Source organism: Trachypithecus francoisi, unplaced genomic scaffold (genome assembly GCF_009764315.1).
Source record: "Trachypithecus francoisi isolate TF-2019V2 unplaced genomic scaffold, Tfra_2.0 Contig01580, whole genome shotgun sequence".
NCBI classification, from domain to species: domain Eukaryota; kingdom Metazoa; phylum Chordata; class Mammalia; order Primates; family Cercopithecidae; genus Trachypithecus; species Trachypithecus francoisi.
Genome location: NW_022681443.1, coordinates 1,683,499 through 1,709,204, shown reverse-complemented (window position 1 = coordinate 1,709,204; position 25,706 = coordinate 1,683,499). Strand labels below are relative to the sequence as shown.

The 25,706-nt window shown below is 55.3% G+C and overlaps 1 protein-coding gene across 3 annotated transcripts; it reads left to right on the top strand.

Moving 5' to 3' along the window:
- The first annotated feature begins 4,292 nt into the window (after positions 1-4,292).
- On the top strand, positions 4,293-25,470 carry SUN2 (Sad1 and UNC84 domain containing 2). Of its 3 annotated transcripts, none has more exons than XM_033189765.1 (18): positions 4,293-4,544; positions 7,625-7,786; positions 8,919-9,094; positions 9,270-9,407; positions 9,949-10,044; positions 10,408-10,501; positions 11,496-11,566; positions 14,078-14,202; positions 17,300-17,554; positions 18,296-18,373; positions 18,841-18,884; positions 19,480-19,645; positions 19,972-20,193; positions 20,487-20,571; positions 20,922-21,037; positions 21,154-21,321; positions 21,642-21,734; positions 23,792-25,470. In XM_033189765.1, exons 2-18 carry the CDS (start codon positions 7,662-7,664, stop codon positions 23,903-23,905), a joined length of 2,166 nt encoding a protein of 721 aa, XP_033045656.1. In that variant the 5' UTR covers positions 4,293-4,544; positions 7,625-7,661; the 3' UTR covers positions 23,906-25,470. The 3 variants fall into 3 exon arrangements, with proteins under 3 accessions (XP_033045656.1, XP_033045648.1, XP_033045664.1); XM_033189757.1 differs by having other exon boundaries at positions 4,298-4,544; positions 9,886-10,044; XM_033189773.1 differs by lacking the exon at positions 4,293-4,544 and adding an exon at positions 4,826-5,264 and having other exon boundaries at positions 9,886-10,044.
- Positions 25,471-25,706: the final 236 nt, after the last annotated feature.

Sequence of the window (25,706 nt, the reverse complement as noted above, 5' to 3'; positions counted from 1 at the left end):
TGAGTCCAGGAGGAACACCCTCCGGTAGACATGGGGCAAGCAGGCTACGTCAGCCCATGAGTTCCGGCCCATGGATCGGTGCCCTCAGGAGCTGCAGCGCTGCCCCAACCTCCCTTCTGAGTGCACAGCCAGCTCAGGCCATTCCTCCACGTGGGCAGCAAACACTGAGCCAGATTCTGTGTTCAGGGTATTGGTGACAATGACGGCTAATTGGAGCTTACATCTACTGAGTGCCAGCTCACTGCAACCTCCACCTCCCGGGTTCAAGCAATTCTCTTGCCTCAGCCTCCCAAGTAGCTGGGATTACAGGCACACACTACTATGCCTGGCTAATTTTTTTGTATTTTTAGTAGAGACAGGGTTTCACCATGTTGGCCAGGCTGGTCTCAAACTCCTGACCTCAGGGGATCCGCCCGCCTTGGCCTCCCAAAGTGCTGGGATTACAGGCGTTCATCACTGCACCCAGCCAAAAGATTAGAATTTCATCAGGCAGAGAAACAAGGAAAGGCGTTCCAGGCTGAGGCACAGGCTGAGTAAGGGCTCAGGAGTGGGAGAGGCCTTGGGGTGAGACCCTAGGTGTGCAAGTGAGGCCTGCAGGAGATCGGTGTCTGCAACCACTGGGGAGCCAGTGATTTAAGATTGGGAAGCTGCAGTCTGGCAGTCACTCGATGAACGTTTATTGAGCATTTATTAGGAGCCAGGCACTGTAATAGGTGTGGGGGACAGAGGTGACTAAGGCACAGTCACCCACAAGAGTCTGGCCAAATCTCTGCATGCCTAAGACTGTTCCCCTCGGTCAGGGGCCCACGTTGTGTTCCTGGCACCCTGGCTGACCCACTTTGTAACCTGGATCCCACGCCTGCACTCCTCGGAGTAGCCTTCTTCCATAAAATGAGCTTAACTGCGCTTGTCACCTGGTGCGGAGCTCTTTGAGCTCTCCGGATGAAAGATTGTGTAAAAACGGAGCCTTTGTCACCAGGCTGGGTGAGGTGGAATAGGGAGCCCACATCAGATCCCCAAAGGTGCAGAGAAACAGCCCCTAGGAGTTGGAGGGAGGGTTGCCAAGCTCCCCTGAGGTTACCACCCTCTGACAGCTGCCAAGCGTGTTCCTGCAGCCAGAATGCCTGACATGAAAGTCCCCCGCCCCCGCCAAGGCCTGCCTGTGATGGTTAAATGACAGACGCCGACACCCTGGCTGCTGACTGATGCTGACAGCAGGGAGGGACGTGGAGGTGGCCTGGGTTGCAGGCAGGTGTCTGGAGGCTCTTCCTTCACTCTCGTGTTCACAGGACGCTGAGCACCCACCAGGACCTGTCACTGTCCAGTGTCCATGGGGGAGGCAGACAGGCACACAGCACATTCCACCATCACGTGGGGTGTTAGAGGGGAAGCCCTGCTCTCTGGCAGCACAGGGAAGCCCACCTGACAGAGGATGGATCCAGGACAAATCAAGAGCCCAACCTCCTCCCTTCTCCCCGCAAAGATCATGGTGACAAAACCCCTTTGTGATGACGTAGTTCAGATGTCCTTTGCTCACGTGACCCTCACGCAAGAGGAAATGAAAGCCAGAGAGCCCCGTTGACTTGTCCAAGGCCACAGAGCCCATCGGTGTGGCACACAGGCCAGTTATCATTATTCTGATTCCTTGGCTTGTGGTTTCATCAGTCTAATCTCCGCCTCCGTGGTTACGTTGCCCTCTCCTCGTCTTCTCTGCCTCTCTTTGGTTTTTTGTTTGTTTTGAAACAGTCTTGCTCTGTCACCCAGGCTGGAGTGTGGTGGCTTGATCTTGGCTCCCTGTGCCCTTGACTTCCCAGGCTCAAGCTATCCTCTCACCTCAGCCTCCTGAGTAGCTAAGACTACAGGCACACACCATTATGCCCAGCTAATTTTTTTCTTTTTTTGTTTTTCTTTTTTAGAGATGGGGTCTCACTATGTTGCCCAGGCGGGTCTCAAACTCTTGGGTTCAAGTGATTCTCCCACCTCAGCCTCCTGAGTAGCTGGGACCACTGGCATGAACCATCATGCCCAGCTATTTTTTTCTTTTCTTTTCTTTTCTTTTTTTTTTAAGAGATGGGGCGGGGAGGGGGGGGGTGGTCTCACTAATTTGGCCAGGCTGGTCTCGAACTCCTGAACTCAAGTGATCCACCTGCCTCAGCCTCCCAAAATGCTGGGATTATAGGCGTGTGCCACGGTGCCCAGCCCCTATCTCTCTCTTAAAGGGATACTTGTGTTACACTTAGGGCCCACCCTGATAATCTAGGATAATCTCATTTCAGAATCTTTAGTCACATCTGCAAAGTCTTTGAGTGTAGGTAGCAGTCACAGATTCCAAGCATTAGTACCGAATTCCTGTGGCGACCATTATTCTGCCTGCTCCCAGCCCCCAGAGGACGCAGAGTTTAAGAGGGGTCTGCCTTCAGTCAGCCTGTGGGCATGAGCCTCACACATCCACTCAGCACATCCTGGGAGGACACCTGGACTCCTCACCCCCCACAAGGCCAGAACCCCCTGTCTGCCAGGAACCCCAAAGAGGGGGAAGCAGGCTGTGCAGTGGGGGCGGTAGGATGTGGAAACTCCACAGAAGTGGTTAGGACAGAATTCTGGAGTTAAGCATCCCAGAGATGAGAAGTCAGAGAGGCCCTTCCCCTACCTGGATGCCGCCCCTATGTCTGATTTGAATTCTCCTTTCATTCCTCCATTCAGCAGACACTCAGACCAGAGCCAGGCTCGGTACCAGGCTCTGGAGAGCTTGTCCATGTCCTCAAAGAGCTTGCAGTCTAAACCTAGGAGTGATAATGGCCAGCACCAGGGTCTCCAGGAGGCTGGAGGAGCAGGAGAATCTTCTCTTTCCAGAGCGGGCAATGTAGGCCCAGGAAAGGGGACTGGTTTTGTCTGGAGTTGGGCTGAAGACACTTTAGCATGAGGGTTTTGCCTTTCCTCAATCCCCCGACCCCAGAGCCTTCCTGTGCCTTCCTGTGATTTTGTCATTCTTGTCTCGTTTCCTCTTGGTATTTTAAAAGTAAAGGCCGGGCGCCGTGGCTCACGCCTGTAATTCCAGCACTTTGGGAGGCCGAGACGGGCGGAGCACGAGATCAGGAGATCGAGACCAACCTGGCTGAAGCGGTGAAACCCCGTCTCTACTAAAAATACAAGCTACTCGGGAGGCTGAGCAGGAGAATGGCGTGAACCCGGGAGGCGGAGCTTGCAGTGAGCCAAGATCGCGCCACTGCACTCCAGCCTGGGCGACACAGCGAGACTCCATCTCAAAAAAATAAAATAAAATAAAATAAAATAAAAGTAAAATAACGACTGTTCATCTTCCCTTAGAAGGGCTGGCACATAAAGTGATTCATCCCAAACTGTGCACCTGCTCTATCTGTACAGTTGGCAGGTGGTGAGTGAGGCAAGGAACAGGACCCCCGGAGTCAGGCGGCATTTTACTCAAATGCTGAGCACTCGTTCCGAGTTTGAGTAAGGTAGAACAATGAGTGGCCAGCCCTGCCTTCCCACAGCTCAAGCGCGGCAAGCACCGTCCTTAAAACAGAAGAGCTGGCTGGGCGCGGTGGCTCATGCCTGTAATCCTAGTACTTTGGGGAAGCCGAGGAGGGAGGATCACTGGAGCTCAGGAGTTCGTGACCAGCCTAGGCAAACATAGTGAGATCTTGTCTCTATTTAAATAAAATAGAAAATCTATTTAAGACAAACAACAGAAGACCTGTCGTGAAACTTGGGTGCTCTGAGTAAAGCTTGGGAAGAGGCAGGGCCTCCCAGCATGTCTGGAATCCCAAAATTAGCAACCTGTTTCCTTGTCTGTAAAATGGGTGTAGACATGGTCGGCTAAGAGGACAACAGCACCGGTGTCGGGTGTTGAGCAAGTCCTTGACAACTTCACCGAGAGCGCACCAAGGGCCACCCGCGCGCCGCTGCTGCGGGGACTCCCACCTTTCCCTCGGACGCCGGCCTGGTGAGCCAGCCTGCGGGCGCGCGTGGGGGCACTCGGAGCGGTCTCAGGTGCTCTGAGCCGCCAGATCTGGAGTCCAGTGCCCTGCCTAGCCCGAGCCCCAGCACAGCCTCCCGTGGCGTCTTCCCGCGGCCTGGGGGTCCCCGCCCGCTTAGTGTCTCCCACGCGCGGACTCCTAGGCTGAGCGTGCAGGGCAGCTGGGCCCACGCGAGGGCGGGGCGAGCCGGGGCTTTGTGTTCAAACCGCCCAATGGGTGGCGGCGGTGGGCGGCAACGGCCGGCAGGGCCTGGCCAATGGGCTGCGGCCTGTCAGCGTTGACTGACAGGCGCACACATACACAGTCGGCCACACGCGCGCCGCCCGGCCCCACTCACGCAGCGCGGGCCTCCGCCGGCCGCATTGTCCGCCCGCCCGCGTCGTCCCGCGTCGCCGCTCTTCGCGTGCCCGCGCGCCCCGGGCCCGGCCGCCGTCACGCCCTGCGCGGAGCACCGCCCGCGGGATCCCCACGCGGAAAGGGGGCGCGCCCCGGCGGCGGGCGGGCCTCGAACGCCCCCGGCCGGGTTAGGAGCCGCCGCGGCAGCAGGTGAGTGCGGCGAGCGCAGGAGAGGGTGAGGGGCCGCGGGCCGGCCTGACCCCGGGTCACCGTCGGGCCGCTTGGGCGGGGCCGCCCAGCCAGGCCTGCTTCCTCCTCTCCGGGCCGCGCTGGGTCGGCTCCAGTCCCCACCCGGGTCCGCGGCCCGCGCCCTGACTCACCTCCCGGCCCCCGCCGCGCCCGCCGCGCCACTGGTCAGCCGGGAGGGCGGTGTCTGCGGGCGGGACTTCCCGGGCAGCCTCCCGGGAGGAGGAGGGCAAAGGCCAGCTGCCCCAACCCGGCCCCGGGCAGCCCCTACGGGTTTTGTGCCAGACAAGCCGTTTCCAGGGACAGGCAGTTCCCAGCCTCTGCCTGTCAGAACTCAGGGCCTCGGAGGAAGGCCTGTTTTGTTCAGTTCTAAAACAAAACAAAACAAAACAAAACAAAGCAATGGGGGCCGCGGTGTGACTTAGAGAGCCTTGAAGGCGCGCCTTTGGTGACAATTTCTGCAGGTTCGGCCTGTGGGAATGAGGGCCGGGGGAGTTAGCACCGGCCGTTTGGCACGTCCCACAAGGGCGTGTGGCCTGACTGTGCCCAGGGAGTGGAAATGTCACGAGGAAGATGCCCCAGATCTGGGTTAAGTCTGAAGATGGATGGAGATGTTTGTGATGGGGAAGGGCGGAATTGAGAAAAGGATGTCGCCCAGCTGAGAAGTGGGGAAGGATGCTTTAGGTGAGCGTTTCTTAACTGATTGTTGGGGAGGAGGTGGGGCGGGGGTGGCGTCTATTCTGATGCGCAGGAGTAGATTTCAGCTCCTAGAGGCTCACTTCTTGTTTTGGAGAATGGGGCCTCGACCTTTTTCATCTTGTGAAACCCAGACTCAATGGTAAACCGTTTCGTGATGCCAGGATACCTCAGGAAAGACTAAGAGGCATCTCTGGGAGTTCTGGGAGGGCAGAGGCGGGTGCTGACAGTTTTCAGCACTCCCCCCTCCACCTCCATCAGAATATTTAGTTCTTCCTAGCAGCAGCTTGGGTATGGTATAAACATGTTGCTTTGTTTCTGCCCTGGGCAAAGGTGTCACCTCCTTCAGCAGGACAGGGGCTAAGAGGAGTCCCTGTGTGGGCAGCTGGAGCCTTCAGGTAGGGGCGGCGCAGGCCAGGGCAGGGAGGGGGGAGGGGGATTACCTTATAAGGACAGGAATAGAGACAAGGACCCAGGCCAACTTCCTGCTTTTCCTGCTACCAATCGGTCCCTTTTCCAACACCAGCTAAAAGTAGGGGGGGATGCCAGATGAGAAGGCCAGGACATGAGGCTGCTTGTTTTTCAGAGGAGGACTTTCTAGCTGGACTAACCAGACCTTCGGGTTTCTGCAGCCTGGGTTGGGAAGTGTACTCCTATACCTGCCACACAACCCAGAGAACTGGTCATTTAAGTATCAACTAGGAATATTAGAAGTGATCAAAAGTCACAAGCAAGTGCTAGGAATTCTCAAGTGACTTTGTCATACAGGCCAGCGGAGGCACCAACGTTGAGACTCCTCATGTTGGCAGTCGAGGACTTTGAATTTGGGTGTCTAGACCTTAGCGGTTCATTAATCCTCCTCCAGTCACAGAATGCCACCTTTTGCCAGATCTTTGCGCTCTGGCTTCCTTTGTCCTCATTATCAATTCCAGAGCCTTGATCTCTGCCGCACGTGGTGACCAGAACTGACTGTAACTCATGCTGCCCTCCTCCTCCCTATTTTGTTAGTTTGCTAACAAATATTTGTTGTGTAACAAGTTTGTATACAGCCTTGTTTTGTGCATGTGTGGGGCTAAAAAAGATTCTAGAATCTTCAATACATTCCTGAAACAACTGGAAAACTTTATGGCTGAGTAGAAAGACCCAGGCCCTACAGCCTGTCAGAGCTGAGCCCAAACCCTGGCTTTGTCACTTACAGGCTGGGGACTGTAGGCAAGTTACCTATTGCCTCAGTGTCCAGGTTCTTCCCTTGTAACTGGGAGTCATGATTCCTACCTTGCTTCTAATAATCATAAATGGGGTATACAAGGAGACTGGACCCAGCAGACACTTACCATTTTATCATCATCTTACCAAGATGTGGCAGCACAATGTGCACCATGGGGACAGAGAGTGCGAGCACCATCAGGACGTAGGTGGGAGCCTGGCCAACGTAGTGAAACCCCATCTCTACTATAAAAAAAAGAAAAAAGAAAAATGCTTTTGGCTGAGCGCGGTGGCTCATGCCTATAATCCCAGCACTTTGGGAAGCTGAGGTGGGCGGATCACCTGAGGTCAGGAGTTTGAGAGCAGCCTGGCCAACATGGCGAAATCCCCTCTCTACTAAAAATACAAAAATTAGCCGGTCACAGTGACGCACACCTGTAATCCCAGCCACTCGGGAGTCTGAGGCAGGAGAATCACTTGAACCGGGAAGGTAGAGGTTGCAGTGAGCCGAGATTGCACCACTGCACTCCAGCCTGGGTGGCAAAGCGAGACTCTGTCTCAAAAAAAAAAAAAAAAAGAAGAAGAACATAGGTGGGATCTACATGGGGAAGGTTTTCCATCAAGGTTCGCTGGGGCCCTCGATCAACGAGCGTATGTCAGCAAAGGGACACAGCTAGAGTGAGACTGGGAGAAGTCTCTAGGGAGAAGGCAGGTGGGATGGCTGGACCACCGGGCGTGCAGGTAGTGACCAGAAGCTTGCACATGCCTGTCACGTGCCAGAGTCTCTGCTACCTGTTAGAGGTCGAGGAAGACCCAATTCTGGCTTGTGCGGAGCTCAGCACCACGAAGGATAAAGACAAGGAAACTGAAAATTGGGAAGCCTGTGGAAAGCGCCCTGGAAGAGGCTCCAGAGTCACTAAGTGAGCCCCAGGCCGGGCATGACTCCAGCCGATGCACAGTGCGGGGGTGCTTCACAGATCCCTGCCTTGCCCCCCATCAGGGCTGTTTAGACTGAATGCCAGGGGTCGGGGGGTGGTCTGTTCTCGGCTGTGAGGTGATGCCTCCATTCCACCTCCTCCAGAGGGGAGCTGGGGACAGCCCCAGGCCTCACATCCAGTCCTCCTCCTCCTCTCTCTCCTTAGATTCTCTTCAGGGGAAGAGTCCACATCCCACCTCATCATGTCCCGAAGAAGCCAGCGCCTCACGCGCTACTCCCAGGGTGACGATGACGGCGGCAGCAGCAGCAGCGGAGGGAGCTCAGTGGCCGGGAGCCAGAGCACCCTGTTTAAAGAGAGTCCTCTCAGGTAGGGACCCGAGGGAGTGCCACAGCCCCTGGCGACCGCACACGCTTTTGGTCACTGCCCGCACGCCCTCTAGTCCAGCCATCGCTCTGCCTTCTTGTTGCAACCGTCAGGGACAGAGATTGAAGGACGTGGGCCCCCATCCCGTCAAGGGGGTCCTGCCTTGCTCCACGTGTATGAGCATGCAGCACCCCTTCTTCTCCCCGCGACTGTGAGCCGGGCTGCTGCCCTCATGCTTAGAAAACAGGAAGTGGTAGGCTGGGCGCGGCAGCTCACACCTGTAATGCCAGCTCTTTGGGAGGTCAAGGTGGGTGGATCACCTGAGCCTGACCAACATAGTGAAACCCCGTCTCTACTAAAAATACAAAAATTAGCCGGGCGTGGTGGTGGGCAGCTGTAATGCCAGCTAATCAGGAGGCTGAGGCAGGAGGATCATTTGAACCTGGGAGGCGGAGGTTGCAGTGAGCCGAGATCATGGCATTGCACTCCAGCCTGGGCGACAAGAGCGAAACTCCATCTCAATCTCAAAAAAAAAGGAAAGAAAGAAAACAGGAAGTGGAGAGAGGCAGCTTCAAGCATAAGCCAGGCCGGAAACCCCAAAACTGCAGGCTGGGCTCACAGGAACCCCCTCTGCTCTGGACGGGCGTGTCAGCCTTACCATCCTTCCTGGCCCCACGCCCGCATGTCTCACCACCTGTCCGGCCTCAGCAGCTGGCCAGCGACACGGCTGAGGACAGGCGCAAGTCCTCAGGCCACTGGGAAATGGGCTGCAGCGGCAGCTGTCTGGTTGTCCTGCCCCTCTCACAGACATGGGGCCCAGAGGACAGGCCCCGAGGCTCTGGCTAGCTCCGAGGCCAGGCCAGGTCTGTCTGGTTTCAGTGGGTTATACAGTTTGAATCTGGCTCCATCCCTGGCTGCCACTGCCTGTCTTGCCCATCTGCTGGTGAGATTCAGAGATAACAGGAGAGGAAGTGCCAGCATTGGAAGAGTCAGGGGAATGGCAGCTGCAAGTTGCCTAGCAACAAGGGAACCCACACCCTGCACTAGGCAGGGCTGCAGGCTGTGGCTTTCCTTCATGCTTCTGGCTGGGCTCACCTCCCTGCTCCCTGCCTCTGCCCTCACGGTTGTCCCACAGGACCTTAAAGAGGAAATCCAGCAACATGAAGCGCCTGTCCCCAGCACCACAGCTGGGCCCATCCTCTGATGCACACACCTCCTACTACAGTGAGTCACTGGTCCGTGAGTCCTACATCGGCACCGCGTTCCCGCCCAGGAGCGCCCTGGAGGAACTGCACGGTGACACCGACTGGGGTGAGTGTGGAGCCCTCTTCTCCCTGGGCTTTGCTTCCTCCACCTCCCTCGAGATACTCCTCGCAGTGTCCCCTGCAGTCCCCGGGATTCCCTCCTCAGAGCACCTCTCTGCCCAGGCCCCACTTTTCAGAAGCTCTTGGAGGCCCAGAAGAGCCCCTGGTTCTTCCCTGCACAGGCGAGGACCTGCGGGTGCGGAGGAGGAGAGGCACCGGCGGCTCGGAGAGCAGCAGGGCCAGCGGGCTCGTGGGGCGCAAGGCCACCGAGGACTTCCTGGGCTCTTCCTCGGGCTACTCCTCTGAGGACGACTACATGGGTAGGTGATGCTTCCTCCCTCCCGAGCAGATCCGAGGCTGCTGGGAAGCCTCAGGAAGGCTGGGCAGAGAGCCCCGGGGAGCTGGAGAGCGGGCAGCATGTGGCAGGCACACCGCCCCTCCCATGCCCGGCGCTGGATGTGCTCCAGCCTGGCCTGCGGTGGCCCCTGGCGCCCTAGGCTGTGACCGCCCCTCACTTCTCTGTCCTCCCCACCCCACAAGTCTGTGGCAACCTAAGGCCAACACCATTGCATTCAGGCCCATTCCAACACTTTCCCATGGGGCTCCACACATGGTGGGTGCTCAGTCATTCTGAGTGGTGTGCATGTCAGACCCCATCATCTAGTTCTGAACAGCAGCTTGAGGGGTGGCTGGTGAGGAGAGGGATGCAAACAGGAAGCTGTCAGAGGAAACAGAATGGTCTGTGTGGGGCTGCGGGGATATGAAGGAGGATAGGTGACTTCTGGTCTTGGCTCACAGAAGACAGTGAAGGAAGAGGCTTGAAAGTGACAGAGACTGAGCCAGTGTCCTCGTTCCCCGCAGGCTACTCGGATGCGGACCAGCAGAGTTCCAGCTCACGGCTCCGGAACGCTGTCTCACGGGCGGGCTCCTTACTGTGGATGGTGGTCACTTCGCCAGGTGGGCTGCAGGCCGTGCCCAGTTACTTCCATTCTTGGTGGTAGTGCTTTCTTACCCATCTCTCTGCAGTTGGGCATCCTGCCCATGCAGAGACTGTAGGACCGTCGGGGAAAGGTCATTCTAGAATAATCACTGGGAGCCCAGGGCTGTGGGGACCCCCTTGCATGGAAGGGAAGGAGCAGCTGCAGAGCAGGACAGAAGGTGTGGGCAGGTGGGATCCAAGGAGCTGGGTCCTGGTAGGGCAGGACAGAGGCATACTGGCAGGTGGGGGTGGGGTGGGGGCAGGGAGGACGACAAACGGGACAAGGGAGTGGTGCCCCCAACCACCATGTGGAGCCTTAGGCTTGATGGTCATTCTTCTAGGCCGGCTTTTCAGACTTCTCTACTGGTGGGCTGGCACCACCTGGTACCGCCTGACCACAGCTGCCTCCCTCCTTGACGTCTTCGTTTTAACCAGGTGAGCGAGACTCCACCCTTGCCAATCAATCGCAAGGCCCTGGGGTGAAGGGACTGATAAAGTGTGTCAACTTGTAATGTTCGATTCTCTGAGAGTTTTCCCCGGTTTCCCTGGAGCTTTTATTAGTGATCACGGAGTAGCCTCCCCAAAGGCCACCCCAGCCTGACAGAGGATAGACTCAGAGTCAGGTTTTCAGGTTTTTCTCCCCAAATCGATAGCCCCTCAAGACAGGATTCCAGAGCACGGATTGTTTCTTCTTGGACACATTCAACTAAACACCACACTAGTCCAGCTGTGCCTGGCTCTCAGACACATGATGGCTTTCCTCCTGCGGGGTAGGCCCACTGACTCCAGGCAAGAAGTGGGGTTTCCCAGAAAGTCCATCTTCCTTCCTGGGCCTGGGACAATCTAACCCCCCGAGTTCCCCACTCATGGTCAGAGCCACAAAGAGGCTCTGCCTGAGGATGCTGTGGGTGCATTCCCCAAAGTCCCTAAACCAGCAGAACCAGGACTTAAGAACGTGCCCCTTAGGCAGAAGAAAGAACACGGAACCCAGAAGTCAGGATCCCTCTGGCCACAATCCAGGTCTGGGCAGAGAGGACAGCTGGCCACACTGAAACAAGGGGCAAGGATGGGTTTGTGTCACCAAAAACAGGTTCCTTGTTATTATTTAAGGAGTTACTTTTTTTCTATATTTGCATACTTAGAGGACCTGTCCATATAAAAATTTTCGAGTTTTTAAAAGACCATACTATTTTTAATAACATCAGTAAAATTCAGTAAAAATTGTCCCATCACTCTAAGACCTGCCCAGCAGGAAAGGCTCTGATGTGTCCAGGCTGGCCCTGGCATGGTAAGAAGCTCAAAGCTATCCTCCTTAGCTCTAGTTCAGCACCCAGGAAAACATCTCAGGGTACTCCCTGGGTGGAACGTGGAGGCCTGGAGCTCCCCTCACACCTCTGCCTCCCCTGTCCTGTCCTTCCATGTGGTCCAGGCGCTTCTCGTCCCTGAAGACGTTCCTCTGGTTCCTGCTGCCGCTGCTCTTGCTGACGTGCCTGACGTATGGTAAGCCTGCCTGGGGAGAGTGGAGGGAGGCACAGACATGTGTTCACCAGAGGGTGGTGACCCTTGGCAGGCAGGGAAGGGGTAGGATGGGGTGGGGTGAACCCGTGCCTGGGCAGGGCCTGAGTTCTGGACCCTGGATCATCTCTGCATGACCCTCCCCACCTCTCCTGAGCCTCCTTTGCGCCGCCCTGGGCAGGAGCACACCCTAGTGCTGCAGCATTGGGTGAAGAGTGGGATGCCCTCCCATTATCATTAGCAGTCATCCTCCCTCCACTCCAACAGGGACATCGGCTGTGAGGGAGTTATTTTTACAAGATGAAGTTAAATCTTGAGCTGTCTTTAAAGTAAAAACAATGAAGCAGCAAAGGGAGATAATGTGCTTTTTTTTTTTTTTTGGACGGAGTTTTGCTCTTGTTGCCCAGGCTGGAGCACAATGGCGCGATCTCAGCTCACCACAACCTCCACCTCTCAGGTTCAAGTGATTCTCCTGCCTCAGTCTCCCAAGTAGCTGGGATTACAGGCATGTGCCAACACACCCAGCTAATTTTGTATTTTTAGTAGAGATGGGGTTTCTCCATGTTGGTCAGGCTGGTCTTGAACTCCTGACCTCAGGTGATCCGCCCACTTTGGCCTCCCAAACTGCTGGGACTACAGGTGTGAGCCACTGCACCCAGCCCTTCCTTGTTTATATAGGCATTTTGTGTTCAGCTTTTCACTTGACAGCTTTGCTAGTTTCATATGAATTGCCTGTGTGACTCTCAGCTCAATTTTAATGACTGTACCAATTAAAGATCGTGTTTTATTATTTCTTGAGAGTTCATTTAATAAGCTTAATATCATTCAACTTGTATTTCTTTTATTAATAACAGGGTACAACAGTTTTCCAAAAGTTAGCTTCCTTTTTGTGTTTGCTATTACAAGAATAGCTATTTCATATCCAGTGGAAACTGAGCACCACTCTTAAAATAATAATAATGCTTCCTTTTTTTTTTTGAGACAGAGTTTTGCTCTGTCGCCCAGGCTTAAGTTCAGTGGCACAATCTTGGCTCACTGCAACCTCTGCCTCCTGGGTTCAAGCAATTCTCCTGCCTCAGCTTCCCGAGTAGCTGGGATTACAGGTGCATGCCACCACACCCAGCTAATTTTTATATTTTTAGTAGATACGGGGTTTCGCCATGTTAGCCAGTCTGGTCTCAAACTCCTGACCTCAAGTGATCCACCTCCCTCGGCTTCCCAAAGTGCTGGGATTACAGGCCTGAGCCACCGTGCCCAGATTATTATTATTATTATTATTATTATTTTTTTTTGAGACGGAGTCTCGCTCTGTCACCTAGGCTGGAGTGCAGTGGCGTAATCTTGGCTCACTGCAAGCTCCACCTCCCAGGTTCATGCCATTCTCCTGCCTCAGCTTCCTGAGTAGCTGGGACTACAGGTGCCTGCCACTGCGCCTGGCTAATTTTTTGTATTTTTAGTAGAGACGGGGTTTCACCGTGGTCTCGATCTCCTGACCTTGTGATCTGCCCGCCTCGGACTCCCAAAGTGCTGGGATTACAGGCATGAGCCACCGCGCCTGGCCCAGTCAGTGATTCTTTATAATTGCATAGCAATGTACCCAGAGAGCACTTTCCCATGCATTATCTCAGTTTAATTTGAGCTTCACCATGGCCTCGTGGGGTTGCTGTAGTCGGTGCTGTGAACCTATCACGTGGAAATGCGAGTGGAGGGGGCTGAGTGACCTGTTCAGGGAGTGTGTGCATGAGGGCCATGTCCACGCTGGACTTCAAGCCCCATGGGCATGAGCTTCCTTTTGCACCTGCCAACCGCTGGTGCTTGAGTAGCAAATGGAGGTTTATCAGGACAGAAAGCCCTCCCTCTCCCACTCCCCCGCCACCTGCCCCAGAGCTCAGGAGTAAACAGGTCTCAAACAGATGGCCCTGACAACAGAATGAACATGTCTGTGTGGCTGCAGCTTGGTGCTCATGTCTGGGCAGCGAGCAGCCTCTCTTAGAGGGGGTGGTGCTTTCTGTTTCAGTGATTTTCAGCCATGGCAGCCCATGACAGTCACCAGGGAGGTTTGCAAACCCACCTAAACAGGGGACCCACCCCAGGCCAATTAGCTTGCTCTTCGGAGGGCAGGGCCAGGCCTGGCTGTACTAAAAGCTCCCCAGGTGATTCTGACATCCAGACAGGGCTGAGAACCACCATCAGGTCCTCTGGGCTGTACCCTGGATCATCCCCAACTCGTCAAAATGTTTCCTCCAAGTTTTCCCATTTATGGAAAGATGAAGGATTCCCGCGGGAGTGTGAGAATAAATATACTCTGAGGTTGTCGGGTGGAAGTTGCCACCTCAGAGAATGGGGGCATCTGTATCCCTCTGATGCTTCTGGAAGGGCACAGCTCCACGAGTGGGACAGGCCAGGAGCACTGGCAGGGATCAGGCAGCCATCCTCCCTGGCACGTGCCTCTTGCTGGAGGCCCAGCTGGGGTGACACCCTCTCCCCTGTGCACAGGCGCTTGGTATTTCTACCCCTATGGGCTGCAGACATTCCACCCTGCTTTGGTTTCCTGGTGGGCAGCGAAGGACAGCAGGAGGCAGGATGAGGGCTGGGAATCCAGAGACTCGTCACATTTCCAGGTGAGTCTCTAAGGGTGGTAGCTCCCACGAGTTTAGCAATAATTAGGTGACAGTGAAAGTGGTGGGTGCGCCCTCAGCCTGCCTCACACCGTATACACAAAGCTGAGGCGTACTGTTAGTTGCCACCCTACGAAGCACAGAAAACAGAAAGAAAAGGAATCCAACAAATTGTCTTGTCTACTTTGTTCCTTTTTGATACTGTTTCACGAATATTTACTGAGCACCTTCTATGACTAAGGTAATATCTCAGTCAGTTACCTCTTACCACAGATAATCCGCCCCTAAAAGCAGTGGCTTAAAACTACAAGCGTTTGATTAGTTCATGAGCCTGTGGGTTATCTGGGTGGTCTTTCTGGTCTGAGAAAAGAGAAGCAGTCTTGGCTGGGCTCGCACTTGCCTGTGTGGATCTGTCTGTCTGCAGTTGGCTGGCAGGGTCAGCTGGGGGCCGGCTGGCTGAGGCCCTTGCCTAGGACAGCTGTACTCCATGTGCACTTTGCTCACCTGGCAGGCTAGCCCCAGCTGTTTCTTATCGGACCCAGGCAGGGTTTCAAGAGAGAACCAAGGCAGCCAGACCTTTGAGGCCTTGATCCAGAACCAGTACACCATCACTCCCACCACATTCTGTCGGCTACAGCAAATCTCAGAGCCAAATCCAGATTCAAGGAGAGGGAAATAGACTTCACCTCTCAGCAAGAGAACGCACAAGGTCACATGGCAGAGGTGCGGCTGCAGGGAGAAGTGAGGAATAGTGGCCATTTTTATAATCTGCCAGAGTCGAAAGATGGATCAGGCCCAGGCTGTGCCCTCAAGGAGCCTGCAGTTAGCATAACCAGAAAGCAAGGTGAGCACAGGTCCTGATACTGACCATTTAAACCTCTAGGCCAGGCCTGGTGGCTCACACCTGTAATCTCAGCACTTTGGAGGCCAAGGTGGGAGGATCACTTAAGGCCAGGAGTTCGAGACTAACCTAGGCAACACAGTGAGGCCCTGTCTGTATTTTTAATAAAACTCTTCATTTTCTAATTATAGTTATTTGAGTTACACTTACACCTCACTGAATTTAACTTGGTATCATATTTTTATTGTTCATTTAAAAATTGTTTGAGACAGGGTCTCATTCTGTTGTCCAGGCTGGAGTGCAGTGGTACAATCATAACTCATTGTAACCTTGAACTCCCAGGCTCAAGCGATCCTCCTACATCAGCCTGCCAAGTAGCTAGGACTACAGGTGTGCATCACTATGTCTGTCTAATCTTTTAAAAAATTTTTGTAGAGACACGGTCTCACTATGTTGTCCAGGCTGGTCTTGAACTCCTGGCTTCAAGCAATCCTCCTGCCTCAGCCTTCCAAAGTGCTGAGATTACAGGCATGAGTCACTGCACCTGGTATGGTATCACCTTTTTTTTTTTTTTTTGAGACAGAAGCTTGCTGTGTCACCCAGGAGTGCAGTGGCACGATCTCGGCTCACTGCAGCCTCCACCTCCTGGGTTAAGCGGTTCTCCTGCCTCAGCCTCCCGAGTGGCTGGGACTACAGGCACGCACCACCATGCCCAGCTAATTTTTGTATTTTCAGTAGAGACAGGGTTTCACCATGTTGGCCAGGATGGTCTCTATCTCCTGACCTCATGATCCACCCGCCTTGGCCTCCCAAAGTGCTGGGATTACAGGCGTGAGCCACCGCATCCAACCAGTATCACATGTTTAATCATATATTACTTTCCAGACCATGATCTTTCCAATTTTATTATATGTGCTGCCAAAGTGAGTACCAGACCATGATCTTATTGTTTTACAAAATAATGACATGTCATCTATGACTTTTCCTTTTTTCACCATTAAAGACACTAAATACAGTTCAATTTCAGAGCCATCTCTTTTGTAAAAAAAAAAAAAGAGTAAAAAAAAAAAAAAAAAAATATATATATATATATATCTTGTATTAGCAACATTTGCATGAAGTTAAAATAAAAACAGCTTCCTGGTCTGGGAGAGGCTGGTGGTGAGGCAACTAGGGAGATGGGGCAGAGGATTTTTTGCTGGTTTTTGTGGGTTTTTTTTTTTTTTTTGAGACAGAGTCTTGCTCTTGTTGCCCAGACTAAAGTGCAGTGGCATGATCTCATCTCACTGCAACCTCCGCCTCCCGGGTTCAAGCGATTCTCCTGCCTCAGCGTCCTGAGTAGCTGGGATTATAGGAGACTGCTACCATCCCCAGCTAATTTTTGTATATTTAGTACAGACAGGGTTTCCCCATATTGGCCAGGCTGGTCTCGAACTTCTGACCTCAGGTGATCCACCAGCCTTGGCCTCCCAAAGTGCTGCGATTACAGGCATGAGCCACCACATCCAGCCTTTTTGTGTGCTTTTTGAGTCATGCAAATGTAGCGCCTATTTAAAAACCAAAATTTCTAAAATTCAGAACCTCTGCTGCTCAGTAGCTCCCTGCCCTTTTTTGACAGTTTTTATCACTTCTCTTGGCAATGATTTTGTTGTTAAGCCAACAACGTTCTCAAATTCATGACACACTATCAAATGCCATCCTCAGTCCAAATGACATTTATTCCATTTTCTCTGTGGGACATCCTGCTAAAGAAGAAAAAGAACATATTTTCCAATTATTCTGTCTCTTAGCCATAGTTCCCTAGGAAAAGAGTGAAAGCCATTGAGAGTCCACAGGCTGAACTCACAGCCCTGGCTCCCCTGCCCCTGCAGGAGGCAGGGAAGGAGTGAGCTTCAGGCCAGCAGGGTCCATGGCCCCCTGCAGCCATCCTGAAGCTTCCAGTCCTCCTCTTGGACCGTCGCTGCACTCAGACCTTCTCCCCGGCCCACCTTCCTTCCTCCTCTGGGATCAGACTTCTGTACTGTGTCCTCAGGGACCCTCCTCTGTGACCAGCACCCAGTGATCCCCAGCTCCCGGCACCCCCAGCTCAGAGGTCGGCAGCCCCTGCCTATGAGCTGCAGCTGGCCCTGCATGGACTTACGCTGGAATATCTGTGGAATCTTTTCCCTTTCTTTCTGTGTTGGCTGTGTCGGGATGGTCTTTGGGAAGCACTGTCATCCAAGGGTCCCTCACTCAGTGGCTCTCTCTCCGCCCTGCCAGGCTGAGCAGCGTGTTATGTCCCGAGTACACTCTCTGGAGCGGCGTCTGGAAGCTCTTGCTGCTGAATTTTCCTCCAACTGGCAGAAGGAGGCCATGCGGCTGGAACGTCTAGAGCTGCGGCAAGGGGCTCCTGGCCAGGGAGGTGGTGGTGGCCTGAGCCACGAGGACACCCTGGCACTGCTGGAGGGGCTGGTGAGCCGCCGTGAGGCTGCCCTGAAGGAGGATTTCCGCAGGGAAGCTGCTGCTCGCATCCAGGTAGGAGGCGGAATACCTCAGGGTGGGAGGTGGGTGACACCCGTAGGAACGCCTGAAGGTGGCCAGCAAGAGAGAGAACAAGTGCCATTTGGGATCAGACAGCTCTGCCATTTGGCAGTTAATCCCCTTCTCTTTTTCTTCTTTTTTTTTTTTGGAGACATGGTCTCACTCTGTCACCCAGCCTGGAGTGTAGTGGTGCGATCTCGACTCACTGCAACCTGTGCCTCCCGGGTTCAAGTGATTCTCCTGCCTCAGCCTCCCAAGTAGCTGGATTACAGGCGTGCACCACCACATCCAGCTAATTTTTTTGTATTTTTAGTAGAAACAGGGTTTCACCATGTTGGCCAGGCTGGTCTTGAACTCCTGACCTCAACTGATCTCCCCGCCTTGGCCTCCCAAAGTCCTGGGATTACAGGCATGAGCCACCACGCCAGGCTTCCTCACCTTCTCTAAGCCTCAGTTTCCTCCTCTTTGATGGAGGCCATCATGTCTCCCCCACCCCCATAGTGAGCTGTGTGAGTAGAAGGCCCCAGCATGGTGCCTGACACCGCACAGGTGTGCAGTGGAGATGAAGCAGGAGTCTTGCATGGTTCAGAGAAGCAATGTAGCCTGAAGGCTGAGAGCCAGCCAGGGCTTTGGAAGCAAACACCTTGTCTGAATTCCAGTTCCACCACTTCCTAGTCATAAGGGTCCCTATAAGCATGACTCTGTCAGACCTGTCCTCTCACTGCTGTCTGACAGGAAGAACTGTCTGCCCTGAGAGCAGAGCATCAGCAAGACTCAGAAGACCTCTTCAAGAAGATCGTCCGGGCCTCCCAGGTCAGCGGGCTTGGGCACTCAGGGCCTGTGACCAGGTCCTGGCCCCATCCAACATGTTCACCTCGGACCCCTCAGCCCTTCCAAAGGGACTGCTTGGGTGTTGCATAGGGAGGGGCGTGCCCTCCTCTGACTTCTCTGTTTGACCCCTGACCCCTTAGTTGGAGAGCTGTGCAGGGGCTCCCTGGGGTGTGCCGGGGCACAGCAGCCTGCCATGCTGGTGTGCACGTGCTGAGTGTGGGTGAACGGATACCTCAGTGTGTTAGACATGGATGAGACTCATGAGGGCTTTGATCAGGAGGCCAGTTTGATTTTTGCTGCAGGAGTCAGCAACCACACCTTGGGCAGGGGTGTGGTTAAGCAAAGATGCTAACAGACAGCAGATCCTACTCTGAAACACCAGTTTCTGAGCTTGGAACATCAATTTCTGAGCTGGGCATTTCTTGTGTTTGTCTCTTCTTCCTACACAGGAGTCCGAGGCTCGCATCCAGCAGCTGAAGTCAGAGTGGCAAAGGTACTGGGCACCACCAGCTGGCCTCGGCCTGCTCCTCCCCAGCCCCACCCACTCTCCAGGCAGGACTGGGGAGCAGAGCCCCAGACAGAGTTCTGATTGTCTTGCCAAGCAGAGGGTTATGGGGAGGGGCTGAAGCCCAGCTCAGGACCCCTGCCCAGAGCCTGTCTTTGAGGTGCCATGGAGGTTAGCAGGGGGATCCTGAGGGCGGGGGGCAGGCCCTGTGAGAGGACCTCAATTCATTTATAGACATGGCATCCTTTCTTACAGCCTCACATAACCGCCTTCCCATGCCCTAGATGTCCATGCTTGTGGAAGATGTGAGAGGCTGAGGCAGAGTAAATTATGGACTCTGGGCTTAGAAAGGGAGCAGGCTCAGAATTAGCTCCTTGGCACAGGCAGGCCAGTTCCTGGGCACCTGCACTGTGTTCTGCAGCCAGAACCCCCAGGAGAGGCCTTGCCCCTTCTCAGGTTCGTGATGAGTGCTGGACACCCGCTGTCAGGACAGGAACCCACTAGGGGGTCCTCTTTCTTCTTCGGTGTGGCCTTACCTCCCACCAAAGAGATCTGAGGCTTACTCTTCTCTCTCTGGGACCAGCATGACCCAGGAGTCCTTCCGGGAGAGCTCTGTGAAGGAGCTGAGGCGGCTGGAGGACCAGCTGGCCAGCCTGCAGCAGGAGCTGGCGGCTCTGGCGCTGAAGCAGAGCTTAGTGGCGGATGAAGTGGGCTTGCTGCCCCAGCAGATCCAGGCCGTGCGGGACGACGTGAGTGGGAACCATCAGGGCCCTGCTGGTCCCTCTCCTCCTCCTCTGAGACCACGTGTCCTGGGGCCTGCAAAGCAGGCACCCCTTGCCCCTGCAGCCTCTGTTATGCCCAAGAGACTGTGGCGCTGGCCTTGGCACATGTGGGCTCTCATTGGCAGGCATTCTCCCTGTTTTTCTGTCAGTGCCCATGGAGAGTGTTCATAACTCTCCTCCAGTGGCCTCCCTCCTACCCTATCCCTGCTATCCAGCTAAGCACTGACCCTGTCATAGCAGCTCCTGCTGTCCCTGCAAGCCCCCCAGGGTGACACCCTTTTTGGTTCCTTTAGGTGGAATCTCAGTTCCCAGCCTGGATCAGTCAGTTTCTTGCCCGAGGCGGAGGGGGCCGCATGGGGCTCCTTCAGAGAGAGGAGATGCAAGCTCAGCTGCGAGAGCTGGAGAGCAAGATCCTCACCCATGTGGCAGAGATGCAGGGCAAGTCGGCCAGGGAAGCCGCAGCCTCCCTGGGCATGACACTGCAGAAAGAAGGTGTGATTGGAGTGACAGAGGAGGTGAGGCCCACATGCCCCCTCCACACACCCACCTACAGCTCTCCTCCCTGGGAGCCCTGGACAGTCCCATACTGCCAGCTCCCTGGCAGGTTCCAGGATGGAATTGCCAAGCAGGAGGCTCTGCATGCTGTGGGGCCGGCATGGGTGGGTGGCAGTGTGCCCACATCTTCCTGGGCACCAGCACAGTGCAAGCCTAGAAGGGGTCAGCCCATGGGTGCTTGGCCCACGGCCGCGAGGTGACAGGGGACATGTCTGCTCCCTGCCACAACCGTCTCCTGGTGCCCGCATTGCAGCAGGTGCACCGCATCGTGAAGCAGGCCCTGCAGCGCTACAGTGAAGACCGCATTGGGCTGGCGGACTATGCCCTGGAGTCAGGAGGTACGTGCCCTGCTTTCCTCGCTTTGCCTTGTCCTGGGCCCCACAATGGCCGGTCCCCTGGCACCTACCAGGTTGGTGGTGGGGTAGAGCAAGCAAAGCTCAGGATCAGCAGGTTACCCAAACCTAGAACCCCCACAAGGCAAGTGGCAATTCAGGCAAGTCGGGACGTACCGAGCACCATCCTGGGCTGGGGAGAGGCTGACCTTTAAAGCTGCTCTGGGCATCTGGGTTAGGGTTAAAGACTAGACCTGGGGCATCTGCCGTCTGCCCTCCGCGAGGAGACAGCCAATAGCCTGAGCTGGGCCCTCTTGCCGTGCGGGAGCTCACCCTGCCTTCCTCTCCTGTCTCAGGGGCCAGCGTCATCAGCACCCGATGTTCCGAGACCTATGAGACCAAGACGGCCCTCCTCAGCCTCTTCGGCATCCCCCTGTGGTACCACTCCCAGTCACCCCGAGTCATCCTCCAGGTGGGCACCTGGCAAGCACAGTAGCAGGGGCTCTGAGCACACTGGGGGCCGGTCCCGTCTGGGGTCAGCAGAGCTAGACTCAGGGCCCTGTCTGACATGACTTTCTGCTCCTCCAGCCAGATGTGCACCCAGGCAACTGCTGGGCCTTCCAGGGGCCCCAGGGTTTCGCCGTGGTCCGCCTCTCTGCTCGCATCCGCCCCACAGCCGTTACCTTAGAGCATGTGCCCAAGGCCTTGTCACCCAACAGCACCATCTCCAGTGCTCCCAAGGACTTCGCCATCTTTGTGAGTATCTGTCCCGTGGCAGGGCCAGAGGGGCTGCAGGAGGATCCTGTGGGCCTCTCTACTGAGGATCAAGTCAGGGTCACCCTTGGACTGGGAGGGAGGGGAGTGGATTTGGAAGAGGAGGAGCCAGGGTGGGAGACAGTGTTTCAGTCTGTGTTACCTCAGGCTTTGGAGGCAGAAACTGGCAATAAGAGAGTTAAGGGACTTGTCATAGGCCACGCTGGTGCCTGACCTTCTGGCTGGGAGGAGCAGGGATTGGAGTGGGGAGGGGTGTTCTCCCTGCTCCAGCCCCTCCACACTTCCCTTCACTCTCTTTGCAGGGGTTTGATGAAGACCTGCAGCAGGAGGGGACACTCCTTGGCAAGTTCACTTACGATCAGGACGGCGAGCCTATTCAGACGTTTCACTTGCAGGTACGGGATTCTGCTGTGCTAGCAGAAGCAGCGCAAACCGCCCATCCAGGCAGCAGGCGCTCCCTGGACACTTACTCTGCTGGGCATGGGGCTCAGAGAGGGAAGCCCTGCCCTCCTTTCCCACAGCTCAAGATGTGACATCCAAATGGGGTGTAAGGCGCATCCTGCAGATGTCAGCACAGGGGAAGGCACCTTCCAGAAGGGCAGCATAAGGGAAGCTTCCTGGAAAAGGACACCAGGAGGCAGGCTTTACACAGGAGGGGTTGGGTGGCCAGGAGAGAAGGGCTGGGAGAGGCATCTGAGGAGCCACCGCCAGCACGTGCCAGGGTGCTGGCATTCTCCCAAGGCCAGCTGGGGCCTCAGGCAGTGCATGCTGCTTAAACTTCAGTGGGCATTGGATCTCCTAGGTCAGTTAGAAATGCAGATTCCCAGTCTCCACCCCAGGAGACTGGTTCCTTAGGGCTGACAGGACCCAAGAGCCTGCATTTGAACAAACCAGTCGCCTAAGCCCCACACCGAGGGCATCCTGGAGTGAAAAATTGGGTTGCAGGGGGATAGTGGGAGGTGGACAAGGGACAGTGGCAGGAAGAGGAGCCCGCAGAGGCAGGAATTCAGCCCTCAGGGGCCTGGGGGAGGCAGTGCTGTGCTTCAGGTGACAAAGCTATGTCCATTTGACTAACATCACTATATGACTCAAAGGGGGCGAGCCTGGGCCTGGGAGACCCGTCAAGAAGTGGTTGCGGGGAAGCAGCCAGAACAGGATAGGTGGGGGAGAGGGGCGTTGGGATTGAGGACAAAGATGTATCAGGGAGGGTCGTGAATGTCAGGTTGGATGGGGTGGGAGGAAGAAGCAACTGGGAAGGGGGCTGATGCGGAGCAGGGAGCAGGTCTGGCTGAGTCTGAAGCACCTATGGGACAGTCCGGTGGAGCTGTCAGGGGAGCCAGAAAGAACTGAGTTGTCATCAGCTCTGAGGTGGTAACTAGGCTTCGAGAGAGGTTGGGATTTCTCTTTAGGAAAGTAGAGAGACCAGAAGAGGTGGCTCATGCCTGTAATCCCAGCACTTTGCAAGGCCAAGGCAAGGGGATTGCTTGAGCCCAGGAGTTCAAGACCAGCCTGGTGAACACAGCGAGATCCTGTCTCTACAAAAAATGTTTAAAAATTGGCCGGGTGCGGTGGCTCAAGCCTGTAATCCCAGCACTTTGGGAGGCCGAGACGGGTGGATCACGAGGTCAGGAGATCGAGACCATCCTGGCTAACACGGTGAAACCCCCTCTCTACTAAAAATACAAAAAATTAGCCAGGCGTAATGGCGGGCGCCTGTAGTCCCAGCTACTCGGGAGGCTGAGGCAGGAGAATGGCGTAAATCCGGGAGGCGAAGCTTGCAGTGAGTTGAGATCCGGCCACTGCACTCCAGCCTGGGCGACAGAGCCAGACTCCGTCTCAAAAAAAAAAAAAAAAAAATTTAGCCGGGTGTGTTGGCAGCTACTGGGGAGGCTAACCCTTGAGCCCAGAAGGTTGAGGCAGTGAACTGTGATCACACCACTGCACTCCAGCCTGGGCGACAGAGCAAGACCCTGTCTCAAAAAAAAAACAGGGTAGAGGACAGAATGATGTGCCAGAGAGAAGGGACAAGCCAGCAGTATGCTAGGCCTGTGGCATCTGCCGGGTAAGATGTGCTGCTAACACTGTTCCCCACACTGTCGCTAGACAGAGGCCTGATGGTCACTTGAGAAAGGAATCAAGTGTGCCACACATCAGCATCTATAAGCCCTTTATAAAGGTGGTTCTATCTGTTGATCACAATAAAAAAGCGATTGTGGATGAATTCATTCCGGCTTCAGATGAATCATGCTACAGGTGGCCCCTTAGCCCACTGGCTGGAAACACTGCTTGGGAGACTAAAGATCGGAGCTTTTGAAGCCCGGTTCTCTTCAGAGCCCCAGGGGAGGAGCAGGGGAGCCATCTGGCCCTAGGCGAGGCTGTCTCCCCTTCCCACCTTGTCTGTCAGTGAGGCCTCAGGTCTCTGATGCTCTTAATCCCTTTCTTCTCTACCCAGGCCCCTTCGATGGCCACATACCAGGTGGTGGAGCTGCGGATCCTGACTAACTGGGGCCACCCTGAGTACACCTGCATCTACCGCTTCAGAGTGCATGGGGAGCCTGCCCACTAGCCCCGCTTTCTGGTGCCTGCTGCCAGCCATCTGGGAGTGGGTGAACAGCACCCCGCCGCTTCCCCCACACGCTTGCTCGGCGCTCCGACTTCCAGGAGCACAAGAGAGGAGCCTGTGGCCCCATGCAGATGAGAAGGATGGGCAGAGTCTACTGAGCAGCAGCTGGCTTGAGGAGGTCAGCAGGATCCAGCAGCTCCCTTCTTCCTTCCCTCCGTGCCCGTGGTGTCTGCTTCCCATCCTGGGAGTGTGTATATATGTAGCATATCGTGGGGGTCTGGGACGTTGGGAGAGGTGAGACCTGACTGGTGTTGCCTGGGGTTGGGGGCTGGTGCCTGGGAGCTGCTGCAGGGAGGCCTATGGATGAAGCAGGTGCCAGGGCTGTGGGAGGGGCAAGCTAGGGCCTAGACTAGGTGAGCTGCCTCTGCCCCGGGGCAGGGAAGCGAGGCCCTCTGGGAGGAGGGTGCTCAGCTCAAGGGCAGGATGGGACTTTATCCAGGTAGGAAGCACCTGATATAGAGCTGCCCAGCTCTCCTGCAAGTTTAGTGCCCTCCACCTAGGGAAGCCTGAACCACAGGGTCTCTGAGGGGCTTAGACAAAAAGTATTTGTCCCAGGTAGAGTAGCAGTGGGCCATGGGGCTTCTTGTGCCCTAAAGGGGACTGGCTCCTGTGATCTTCTAAGGCCCAGGGCCAACCCTGTAGGCTTCCCCTCTGCTGGGGACAGTAGTTGCTTTTCTCTCTCCTGATGCTGGGTTGGGGCCCACCCTGCTCCCCATTCCTGCTAGGACCTGCCAGTGCCCAAGCTTGCTTTCCACATTCTCCTGGGGTACAGAGACCTAGACCTGTCTTTGGGGCGATTAGCATCTGGGGTTAGCAAGAAGAGTGGGGAACATGGAACTCCTGGGCTCTCGTGGGGACGTTCAGGGTATTTGGGTGGGAGGTCTGTCTGCACTGGGCCCCCCGATCTAACCAGCCCCTGATGTAGGGGCCCTCTGCTCAGGCTGCCCCCTTGGGCTCTTGCAGCTCTTGTTCAGGTAGTGGCCCTTCTGGTTTGTTCTCTGTGGGGCAGTTGGTGGGGGCTGGGGGAAGAGGCTGGCAGAAGTTACCCTGGGTAGGGAAGGGGGAGGAGGGGACTTTTAGAGCCAGCAGGCCCCACTGTATTATGTATATATTTTTCAAGGTCTGTTTTTCTAACTGAAAAGCTAAGGGCTTGATTCCTAGCCCCGTTCTGTGGGGCATTGGGTGATACTCAGTTTCTTGTTCCTGGCCATGGAGAGGGGCCTGGGGCACTGGTTCCAGCTGTGTCTGGTGGTCCGGCTGTGGGGAAGGGGCAAGAAGGCAGACAGGCCCCTTCACTGCAGTGCTGAGCCTCAAATCCACTCTGGAGCTTGAGGCTGGATGCAGTGGTGGTGAGGCTGCCCCTGCTCCATCTCGAGGCAGCCAGGCTTTGTTTTGCGCTCTCCTGTCACAAATGCTGCACTATTGGTTCTTAAGTTTTTTATCTCCAGATCCTAATTTATGCCTATGCAAAAAATAAATGATGCCCAAGAGCTGTGGGATGTGGCCTACATGTGGCTTTTGCATATTACCTAGGGCACCTGCTCTTGGGCAGATGAGGAAATGACCTTTGCACATCACCTAGGGCAGCTGCTCTTGGGCAGATGAGGGAATGAATTCTTGGCCAAAGGAATGTCCCCAAAGACTTATTCCTAAAGTTCAGACACCCACAACTTTCAGCTAAAGCCCAGTTGTGGTAGGGGCGGGACCTGATGCAGGCCTCCTCCAGTGTCTGTGGGTCAAGGGC

Bases quoted from the DNA above. Each gene is read 5' to 3' on its own strand.
- SUN2 (XM_033189757.1), top strand. From the start codon at position 7,662: ATGTCCCGAAGAAGCCAGCGCCTCACGCGCTACTCCCAGGGTGACGAT. The intron at 10,502-11,495 runs GTGAGCGAGACT...CATGTGGTCCAG, and splicing joins GACGTCTTCGTTTTAACCAG to GCGCTTCTCGTCCCTGAAGA. The intron at 20,194-20,486 runs GTGAGGCCCACA...CCCGCATTGCAG, and splicing joins TGATTGGAGTGACAGAGGAG to CAGGTGCACCGCATCGTGAA.